This window comes from Perissodus microlepis, chromosome 18, assembly GCF_051167445.1.
Source record: "Perissodus microlepis isolate ML-2025 ecotype Zambia chromosome 18, ASM5116744v1, whole genome shotgun sequence".
In the NCBI taxonomy this organism is placed as follows: domain Eukaryota; kingdom Metazoa; phylum Chordata; class Actinopteri; order Cichliformes; family Cichlidae; genus Perissodus; species Perissodus microlepis.
The window spans coordinates 36,038,180-36,049,692 of record NC_140478.1 but is presented as its reverse complement, the minus strand read 5'-3'; the positions used below and the strand labels follow the sequence as shown (position 1 = coordinate 36,049,692).

Genomic DNA, 11,513 nt, shown 5'->3' with positions numbered 1-11,513 from the left:
TGAACTACTGGCAGTCAGTGAAGTCACTGAAAGGCAAGATTCTATGTTGTGTTGCCGTAGTTTCCAGAGTTTACTTATAAAGCTCACTTACAGAATTCAGTTAGAAAAGTCAAGCATTTGAAGGGCGCACATTTGAAGGAATATTAACTCAATATTAACTCATTACGGTTTACATTTCCGATTTTAAAAGTTCTCCGAAATTACAATGAAAAAGGAAACAAGAAAAATTACCACTCCAGCCGATAAGAAAGATTCAGGAGATCAAGGTAAGTAAAATAATAAAATCAAATCCTGGTAAAATCCAAATCCTAGAAATGTTGACACTGTGTGAATCATTTTTGGAGCAATTGAATCATATGTTTGATTGAAAATAGCTTTAATACAAGATGTCTAATCAAAGAAAGGTTACCGGTCTTTTGGTAAAATAATGTAATAAGTTTATTCTTGGACTCAACAGTAAAAACAGACCAACAAGTGTCATCAAGATCTAAGACTTAGTAAACCTAGTATCAATTCGCACTGGTCAGTTTTTTTATCCCAAGAATAAACTTGTGATAATTTAAGCAAAAGCAATTTCAAATTCTTTGCCATCAAACTGCTTCCAGTCCTGATGTCGGGGACTCTTTTTCACCACTGTGTTGTTGTCGTTTATAGATTGTAAGAGCAGGACTGCTAAAAGAAAGGCCAGTCCTGAAAAGAAGACCCCAATAAAAAGGAGGAGGGTCGCTGAGCAGGCTGGTCCTTCCACCAGCTCAGATGTGGTCAGAGGAGTGAAGCGCAAGGTTGTGCAAGATGAAGAGGGCACAACAAAGAAAGCAAAGAAGGCTAAACTTCTCGACCATATGAGCGGTGACAAGGAGCAAGCATCCTCCTCGTTGGACTCTGGTAAAGGTAGGCTAATTAGTTGAATAAGGGGGTAGATTAAGTGTGGTTGCTAGGTTTAAGATATTAGTGTTTAGTGTTTGTGTCTATCATCCAGTGAGCTGATGTGCTTTTGGTGTTTTCCACATCTCCAGACTTGAACAACAAACAGGTGTGCGCAAAAAATGGCAAAAGAAAGGCCGCGGGAGACAACAGAGAGTCACCCAAGAAAAAAAAAAGGAATGTGGACCAGGACAAAAAATCAGTGGCAGACCAAAAACGTAAGTAGCAAGCAGCTTGGGTTTTATATTCAGGGGAAGGGCAAAAGGAACATTTAGGCTACAGAGGAGAGTAATTTGTGTCACAGCTGTAATAAAACAAGATTTGTTGTTTTGTCTGTTCAGGTGAATTCCAAGCCAGATATGTGGAGGAGCACCAGCTCGGAGAAGGAGGCTGCGGAGCAGTGTTTGCTGGCTACCGGATAGAAGATCGTTTTCCAGTAAGTGTTCAGATGATGGTAGTAAGACAGGCAGTAACGCAGATAATGGATAATATCGTAAACTGAGACGTCTGCTGTGTTTCCACCTTTCATTATGTCATACTGAGGAAATGCTCACCAATGCTCTGTGTCTTCTAGGTTGCCATCAAACACATTCCCAAAAATAAAGTCTACTGCAAAGTGGCGGTAAGCGTCCAACACTTGAATTAGTTTTACATTACTGGATTGAATGCGGCGTTCCTCATCATCCACTTTGTTGTAATATTTCAGGATGAAAGCGGGAAGAAGCTCTCAGTGGAAGTGGCCATTATGGTTAAACTTGCAGGTGAAGCAGAAGGGTCAGTGGGAATATCAGCACCTGTGTCCTTGCTGGAGTGGTTCGACCTTGGCAAAGAGCTGATCCTGGTGCTGGAGAGACCTGTCCCCGCTGTGGACCTGCAAAAATACAAAGCAGAAAATGGAAGAACTTTACCAGAGGACAAGGCCAAGGTAGGTTGACTGGAAGAACCTTAGACTGTACAGCATTCAATCAAGGCAGAAAAGCATTAACTCATTATTGTGTTTTTCATCTTTTCCAGGTCATTCTGAAGCAACTAGTTGATGCTGTAAAGGAACTTGAGGATAAACACATCTTTCATCGGGACATCAAGGGAGAAAACATTCTGATTGAGACCGGCTCAGATGTGCCTCGAGTTCGCATCATTGACTTTGGACTGAGCTGCTTTGTTAAGCAGCGATCTCTGTATCGCATCTTCTATGGTAACATATTCTGCTCCTGCTTTTCACAGATGTAACAATTTGTGTCTTTTGTTTTAGAAGAAATTGTAATTGTGTCTGTTTGTTAGGCACTCCTCTTCACACCCCTCCCGAGTGGTACAGGAGGAGCTGCTACAGGTGTGGACCCACCACGGTGTGGAAAATGGGAGTGGTGTTGTATGAAGCGCTTCATGCACGGGACTTTAGTACCGAGAGGTTCCTCACAAAGAAACTGAGCATCAAAAAGCGTCTGTCCACAGGTAAGAAAACTTCACACTTCCAGATTCACTGATGCCTTGGATCACTAGAACTATCATCTTCATCTTTTTGATCTTTTCTTTCTTTCAAGAATGCCGGAATTTCTTGGACGCATGTTTAACTACAGTCCCGGAGAAGCGCCCAACACTGGAGGAGCTCCAGCTTCACCCCTGGCTAAGATAACACACACAAACACACAATTCACACCTTATCATATAAGTATGATACATTGTAGTAACTTCCTTTCTTTTTTCTGTTGGACAGGAATAGATAGAATGGGTCAATCTTAAAAAATAAATAAATAAAAATTTAGCTTTTTTGGAGTTCCTGTAACCCCCCCAGCCATCCCAGGAAAGGGGATCTCTCTTTGAATGGGCTTTCCCGAGGTTTCTTCCCATTGATCTGGCCCCCTGGGGAGTTTTTCCTCGTCTTCATAGAGAGCTTGGGCTGGGTCAGGAGCTCCATCAAAACTGTCTTTATTTGATGACTTTAATGTCATCAAATAAAGATGTGTTTTACTTAAAGTAAAATTTGATCAAAATAAAACTTGTTTAATTCATCTTTGCTGAGGATTCTCCTTCATTACTATTTTGTTTTGTTTTTTGTTTTGTTTTTTTGGTGCATTTTGACAAATAAGAAAACTGAATCAGGTTAAAGTGTGCACAAAGACAGTCACACTGCAAATGATCTGAAGACTTGCATCTGTTGCTCTAACCCCCAACTAGTTTAGACAGATTTCCTGGTTCTACCAGAGGTTTTTTCCTTCAAGAAGGGAGTTTTTCCTTCCCACTGTTGCTGAGTGTTTGCTCATAGTGGGTTGTAAAAGCATAAAAGTTAATAAGAGGCATTCATAGCAGAGTTATCACAGCGGGAACTATATAGCTTAAATGTACAATTTCTACAGGACGAATTATAACTTCATTATGTATAAAAGCTCCTGTGGATAATTACTCCTATTTGTAACTTTACACAAGAGAAAGTTTGCTGTCACACTATTTATAACAGGTTGGATTTTGTCCTCTGAGTTGAGCCTTTGGTTGCAGTTTATAGAAGAATTTCCTCTAAAGTAGCTGTTGATAAAGATTTAAAGTCCTGTTTATATACAGAAATATGCTTTAGTTCATGTTTTTTTACATGTCTGCCTCAGTGGATCAGTAGAAGATCTGGCACAGGAAACTAGATGATGAAAAAAGGGTACGAATACACATATATATCTATATCTATATAGATACAGATATATACACACACACACACACACACAGGTTGCAATGTAGTATTTTCATTTTTTCTTAGCATTTCTTTAACGTCTTGGTGCAAAAGAATACCTGCATTTGTGTGTAAAGAAATGTTACATATATACTAAAAACAGTTGGAAAAAAGAACTACAAATTTGGAAAGGAATTTATTCATGTTCTTACTCATAGATGGAGTACATGGTTTAAAAAACACTGAGGAAACAGATATGAGGCGGCTGTATCAACATAAAAACATTAATACAGTTAAAAATGAATAAAAAGTTGCACGCTTAAACTTATTTCTCTACAGTTTGTACAATTAATCCATGTAACAATAGGTTCTCTCTTAATATAGTAGTTAATTAAAATATCTTTACATAAAAATACATTTTTAAGTACTCTCCGGTGGAAGTCTGTTGTGGCTTATGTTTCTAAATGACACAACCATAAAGCAGCCCACAGAATATACAAATATGTCTTTGATAAGTGAATGTTGGCTCCCACAATGGCCTGTTAAGTTATTGCAAAAATAATTTACTGCATAATATGTCAGATTAGAACATGTTATAAGCACAAAACTGAAGGGGAAACAATAAAAACAAAAATTAAAAAACAAATACTAAATTAAGTTAAAGGATATTTCTTACTATACTATATAATTGTATAATGTTGTGTTTGATTGCAAAAGAAAACCCACCAAGAAAAAAAGAAAGAAAGAAAAAGAGAGAATAGAGTTTGATTTATTCAAAACACATTCTTTTCTTTTATTTAAGCTGTAGCGAGATTCAAATGGACAAAAGAGAAAGAAAAATATTACAGATTTGTTTTATTAATCATGAATAAACTTTATTATACACAACTCTAAATTTCAGTTGGTCTTAGTCAGATGTGTTTTTAATTAAATCCTGCAACACTGTGCTCGCTGCCATCACTTTATATCTTAGTGTGCAATTCAAATATATACTTATTACAATATTTTTCCCCCTTAACTCTCAACTCGCGTTTTTAAAATGTCTGTGATCATATTTGTCCGTTGACTTCTGTCTGGGCCTCGAACGATTCATCAGACAGGTTGGCAGCCTCCAACTGATGCTCCAGACTTTCATCATCGCCTCTATTCTGATCAACTCTTATCTTAAACTTAGTGATGAACTCATTACTGGCCAGCGCGCCCTCCTTTTTAGGGCACGTGGGCTTTGATAACAGCCGGCTTTCCAGTCGCTCTGCAAAGAAAATTCACAAAACATTTCTTATTTGGTAAGCTTGTTAACAAATTTTAGTTCAGTTTTGCTGAAAGTTATAGCATGCATCAGGTAAGAAGCAATTGGTTTTTAAAAAGCATATACATTCCCCAAAACATTTTTATTATGTGCATTTTGGAGAATAAAAGATTGTACACAATTTCCCTTTTTAAAGTAAAAAGATTATTAAGTCTAATTCTTACTTATTCAGTAGATTAAAGTATTGAAACATCATTATTCATAAAATATGCACATTACAAAATTAAAGTTATTCAAAAATTACTCAAGTACTTACTCCAATACTCACATTATTCAAGTAAATTTAATTTTTGCCAATGTAATGTCACATAAAATCTTAATCTGAATAAGGGATTTGAACCCCACTGTCACGGCCAGGGGATCAGCAGGCCGCTGACTAGTAGTGTTCTCTCTCTTGCTCTCTCTCTCTCTCTTGCTCTCTCTCTCGCTCTCTCGCCAGGGCGGAACTCATGGTGGGTTCACGCCCTCGGCCCACGCCCCTCTGAAGAGGAAACACCTGGGCCTCATCAGTGCAGCCAGCATTTAAGCCAGGGAGTGGCTTCTACTCATCGCTGGATCGTTGTGTGTGACTCGCGTCAGTGCAGCCCGGCTCTGAGCAAGTTCTCTTTTGCTTCCCTGTGCAAAACCTCTAACGTGTGTTTCCTTCTGTACATAGATCCCCTGGACCCGACTCTGCATTCCCCGAGCGGATTCCCTTTTTGTGTGAGTGTTTGGAGAGAGAGTCAGAAGAGGAGCAAGTGTCTTTTCCCTACCTGGATTTCCCCGGAGCCTTTTCCCTGTCACCGCTTTGTATATAGCACTATCCCCTGCACTGTTTGTATATACACCTGGTGGAACTGTAATAAATACTGACTGTGCCTCTGAGTCCTGCGTGTGAGTCCTCAAGCGAACCGTGACACCCACACAGATGAGAGCTTAGCAGTGAAGCTCTCTCTTAAAATTTGAGTTATAAAGTCAGAAGTTATCACTGACAGAGATCCATGTTCTTTTAACATAAGAAAGAATATTTGCTGTATTGACATTAATCCAAGCCCTTAAAACGCCATTTTGGATTAAGCATTTCCTTTTAGAAAAGTCTTCAATGAGCAGGAAGCTCCAGTACTGAAAAAGAAGCCAACATCAACTGCTAAACGTGCTAAAAGTAAGTAAGTCCCCGTAGACTCCTATGATCAAAACACATACAGTATAAAAGTTATAGGTTACAGATCTGAAAAGTAAAACAAATGTCAAAGTGCAAAAAGACTTATGGTCCCATAGAAGTCTATTCCATTTGCCTGGAATTAGGTGAACACCTTTGTGACAAATTTAATGGCTCAGTCATTTGCTTCATGTCATATTTAATAAAAGACTGACATGGTGGCATGTTGAATTGTCCATTTTGCACATATTTGGTCATTCTAAGCGTCAGAAGGGGAAAGATCATTCTGGGAATGCCTACTGGCGAAGGACGTGTGACTGACAAGTCCAGTGTGTGATGTTTAACTACAGTCTAAGGAGCTTGGAAAGAAAAGCATCTGGACTTCTTTAAGTTTCTTGAAGATGTTTCACCTCTCATCTGAGAAGCTTCTTCAGTTCAGAATTTCTTCAGAGAACTGAAGAAGCTTCTTGAATGAGAGGTGAAACGCTCTTCAAGAAACTTAAAGAAGTCCAGATGCTTTTCTTTCCAAGCTCCTTAGACTACGATGACCTGAACGACTGAGAACCTTAACAGACAGTTCTTCCCTTCATTCATCATGCCTGATTTCAAAACACCAAGATGGCAGTCGTGAAAACACTCATCTTGAGTCTTCATGGGACTACGGTGAGATCAGTTATGCCTCTTATGATGCTGTCCCAGACTTCAAAGCAGTATAAAACATGTTTGCAGCCTGTAACAACTGTGCATGCGGTTATTTTTCGTTTTAAGATTTCCGTGTTTAAATCATAATAAGATTTAGTTTTCATTTTAATTAACTTGAGGTGAGTCAGATTCTTTCATTCAAGTCACTGAATGAATCTCTTGACATGTTTGGGGGTAGGTGCCTTTTGTAGCATTTTAATGCAATTATCTGACAGATTATATGGTCTACACTGTTATTAACTATACTAACACTCTGTTCCAGAAGTCTGTGCTGCAAAGAGGCAAAGTGAATACGGCACCTGCAGGAGTAATGGGGGTCATCAGTCGGTTCAGCTGGATGTTCCAGTGCCGTACATGTTGACTGGCATTCCTCAGCCTCTCCTGAACCTCCTGGAAACAAAAATCATGCAGGCATCCTCATCAGTGTTGTTTTAGAAGAGCACTAAATAAGATGCTGCTCACAAAGCCAGTCAAAACAAACTTGTTCACCTCCAGACGCTGGTGGCTTCTTTGGCGAGATGCCTGCAGATCCTGGAGCTCCTGAGAGGCAGAGTTGAGGGCTGAGGGGGTGTCCTCATCGGGACTGCCATCTGACAGCTCCTGTATGGGGCTGAGGTTTTGCATTGTACGTTGCTGCTCCTGGAGGAGCTGGAAATGTTTCCTCTTTTCATCTTCAGCCTGCAGCAACCTGAAGGAGGGGAAAAAGGGAAGAAGCAACTGAAAATGTTAATACTTCTCATGGATATATCAGATCTCCATCACAAATAAAATAAGTTACAAATCCATTGTTACCGCTCAAGCTCCAGTCTGGCCCTCTCCTCCTCCAGCCGAGCCTGGATCTCCATATTAAGGGCAACTTCCAGCTGCTGCTGTGTCAGCTCCAGCTCCCTGATCCTCTTCTTCTGTTGTTCAGCCTCCTTTTCCTTCACCTGCATCTCAGCCTGCATGCTGTCTTTTATCTATGCACACACACAGCTACATAAACAGATGCACCAACAGAGCGGTATGAACTGACCTATTCCTGAATCACCTTTTCCTGGACTGTCATAACCATTTTTCCAAATCATTAAAGACTAGGTGTGAATTTTATAATGACAGTCAACATTTTGCTGCAGTTCTCAAAGATCAAAGTCAAGGAGAAAAGACTCTGTACATAATTGGTGTCAAGTGGAAAACTTTTTTTTTACCATCTCAGCCTCTTTCAGCTGTCTTTCCAGTTCCATCTGCACCTCCCTCTGCTTCCTCCGCTCTCTCTCCTCTGCCTCCCTTCGGCGAGTTTCCAGTTCCCGTGCATGCTGTGAAACAGATGAAAGAGCCATTGTTTGGTTTGTGTTTTCACCTCTATCCAGCAGGTACACCAACAGTCCAGCATAGAGCGGCTGAGTGAATGTGGTCTGGACTCTGTGGAGGAGAGTCATGGTTTCAGAGACGCTGTAGAACATAGGTGTCAAACTCTGGCCCGCGGGCCAAATTTGGCCCGCAGCCTACTTACATTTGGCCCGCGAATACATACCAAATTACTATCAGAGCTGGCCTACTGGTATTATACAGCTAATATATATATTGTTTAGTATTAAGCTTTGCTTGTTCCATATTCAGTTTTTCAGCAAACCGTGTTTGAGTCCATAAGAAAAGATTCATTCTTATATCTGGAGGAATAAATATATTTCAATAAATATTAACGTTAGCCCGCGACTTTGTTCCAGTTTTGAATTTTGGCCCACTGTGTATTTGAGTTTGACACCCCTGCTCTAAAAGAACAATAAATGTTTTTCCACAAAAAAGCAAAACCAAAGGCTCTGAGCCTGGCCTTTTAACGGCTTCACCTACTTTGGAGTTTTTTAAAAACTTCAATACTAGCGTTTTATCTTTCCTGACTTTGTTTAACTTTACTTTTAAATAACCCTTTAATCTCTGGGAAATAATAAAATCATCTTCAGTTTTAGTTTTTTCTTGAGCAAAATACATAGAAGACAGCAGATGCATCCAATAAATTTCTCCCGAGTAGGCTGACTCAGTCAAAAAGGCTCACTGTCTGGTGATATATCTTAATCTCGTGTGGTTTTACATTGCTGTAAAAACTTTATTACTACAGATATCTAATAAAAAAACAAAACTGCTGTCACAGCCACTACAAACACAGACTTACATTGAGTTCTATGATCCAGAGCATGGTGATGAACAAGAGGTCAAAGGTGACAAAGAGGCAGAAAGTCCTCCTCACATCCGAGATGCATTTCTTCTCTCCGATGTCGTACGCCTCCAATCTCACAGAAACGGCCGGGGAGTTGACAGACCCCATGCCTGTTCTGACAGGGATCTGTGAGTAGCTACCGCTGCTGCTGCCTCCACCACGTCGGCCTTCCATCGCTGGCCACCCCACCTGGGCAGGGCTGGCCCCACCTACTGGTCAATTTTAGGAAAGAGTCAGAGGTGGAAGATCATTGGAGCTGGAAGCGAGGCTGGTGTTGGTGATGTGGAGTCACTGTGTGGAGGTTAAAAGCATCACTGCATCTGTAGAAAAGAAGATGAAGAAGGTAAAGAAATAGCAATCTCCTCTCAGGGAGTAAACCTCAGCGATTTTCTAAAGCATCTAAGTCTTTGTAGACATAATAAAAATTCTGACAATCGTCTGCTTCTTTTTTTGAACAACATAGTAAAGCAGAATAAGCTCCATCAGGCTGTGGATTTACATTGTTGAGTTAGATTTTATAACGATTTGTTCATAATACAAAGCTTTTAGAGATCTTTGGGCTTTGCAGTGCTAAGAGTGTTTATGTTTCTGGTTTCTGAGAGCAGAGCTAAAAACAAAACAAAACAAAACACAAAACAAACAAAAAAACAAGCACAACACAACCCCCCCCAAAATCTAATTCAAACCACTAGTCATGCACAAAACCAACCATATATATGCAAAGTTGTTGATGCTCTCTGTATGGTTGCCACTCAAACTCTTCACCGTATCTCAAAGACTGAACCCTTCAGGAGAAACTCATTTCTGCTGCTTGCGTCTGTGATTTCTTCACTACTCAACGTTTCTGAGATCTGGAATGCAGATCGACTAGTAAATCAAAACGTTCACCTTCTGGCTCAGTTCTCCCGTCACCACCACAGTCTAGTGCAACACCTGAGGTGTCGGATGTCATCCCAGCCTGTTCACATCCAGCAGTAAACTCTCTACTACATGGTGATTGTTCGGATGAAGCCAACAGAAACACAATGTCTGAAAAAAACGTTGTATTACATCTTTTTCTTCATGTAAATGAACGAAACTTCTCTCAAATCCATCAGTCTTTTCACTTACTCTTGAGTTAATTAATCAATGTTTGCATTTCTTACCATTTCCTGCATGAAGAGATTACAACAGCTGCAACTCATTATTTTACAGTACTGAAGTGAGCAGCTTCAAATTGCTCTTTCACTTATAACTGAGCTTAAATTGGACTTTTCTACTAAAAAAACCCTGTAAAAATCACTGTCACATGACCCAGAAAAAGATTTCCGTTATCATCTAGCTTCAATGACTTTTGGACCTCATACCATTAAACACTGTTTACACTGTCTTTGTTTTAAGGAACTGAAACCAGTTGTGCTTTTGCTTTAACTGTCAGCTGCTCTGATACACAGAAAAAAAAGGCAGGATGGAAACGTGATTTGTACAGTCTGGTCCCAGCAGGTTTTCTCTGGTGATGTGGTTTCACAGTCTTGTGACTTTCATGTTTTACATGAATTAGTCTTTTTGGTTCACAAAATGCATCTATTTTAGGGCTTTAGTCAGGTTTAAATGACTGTTAATTACCTGAAAAATAAATCTGTTAAAGAACCATTCAGTCACTTTGTAATGGGACGTATCTTCAGCACAATCGTATGTACTGTGCACCTGAAACTAATATCGTTCACCATTTGGCGCTTCCTTCTCACATGCCAGAGAGCTATTACAGTTACACCGCAGATGGTGTCTAAAACAATTTAACCCTCAACTTCCTAGCAGTTGCATCATTACATTATTTCAGCATTTGCAGTTATTCCAACTGTTTTATTAATCCTTAACATACTTTTCATTTACTTGTTCAACTTTACAAAATGCCAGTCAAAAAAAAAACCCCAGAAAGTATACGGGACATTGACTGTCATTCAAACCTGAACTTTACCCAGTATTTTCCACATAAATCAGCTAGCACCAACATTAAAACCAATTACATTTGCCACGCTGCAATGGATCCTGGTTTTTATGTGGATGTTGTTTTCACACAGACTGCCCTACTTAAACATTATTGCAGCCAAATTACACCTCCCATATGGCAATGGCACTCCCTGACAGCTGCAGCTTCCCTTGGAAGTCTAATGCGTCAGACCGGAGCTTAATTACTCAGGAACAACAACAACAACAACAAAAAAAGAAAAATCCACATTTATATTAGCGTCTGAGTTGCAAGGGCCAGCAGTCAAAGCAATTTTAAATGACATTTTATTTAAACATATGGGATCCCAGCACCACCCTCTCCCCAGCCACCTACTCCACCTCTTCCAAAGTGAAGGTGTGGTATCAGGGTGCTCAGCCCCGCCGTGAGATGTAATGTCTCCAGCACGTCCTGGGTCTGCACCAGCTTACAAAACAAAGAAACAGATTAGAGCTGGGGACCTGTCGCTGTTCTAAATGTCTTTGAGTGGTTACAATTTCCACTGCTTCAAATCTGTTAACTAACAAGTTTTCATTTAAATATGTGTATGAGACTCCAACGGATTTACAAGTAGTAACCTCCAGGTCTGAAAAATTAATCCAG

At 39.9% G+C, this 11,513-nt stretch overlaps 2 protein-coding genes across 2 annotated transcripts; one reads left to right on the top strand and one right to left on the bottom strand.

The window, feature by feature from the left end:
* Positions 1–2,936, top strand: LOC146368852 (serine/threonine-protein kinase pim-2-like). The gene is made up of 9 exons (XM_084911388.1): positions 1–266; positions 655–891; positions 1,017–1,142; positions 1,266–1,360; positions 1,499–1,546; positions 1,631–1,849; positions 1,939–2,119; positions 2,206–2,376; positions 2,466–2,936. The coding sequence occupies exons 1-9, from the start codon at positions 206–208 to the stop codon at positions 2,555–2,557; spliced, it is 1,230 nt and encodes a 409-aa protein (XP_084767514.1). The 5' UTR covers positions 1–205; the 3' UTR covers positions 2,558–2,936.
* Positions 2,937–4,371: 1,435 nt separating this feature from the next.
* LOC146368851 (uncharacterized) lies at positions 4,372–9,965 on the bottom strand. The gene is made up of 7 exons (XM_084911369.1): positions 9,812–9,965; positions 8,879–9,243; positions 7,917–8,024; positions 7,522–7,688; positions 7,219–7,417; positions 7,029–7,119; positions 4,372–4,832 (listed from the first exon to the last, which is right to left on the bottom strand). The coding sequence occupies exons 2-7, from the start codon at positions 9,095–9,097 to the stop codon at positions 4,630–4,632; spliced, it is 987 nt and encodes a 328-aa protein (XP_084767495.1). The 5' UTR covers positions 9,098–9,243; positions 9,812–9,965; the 3' UTR covers positions 4,372–4,629.
* Positions 9,966–11,513: the final 1,548 nt, after the last annotated feature.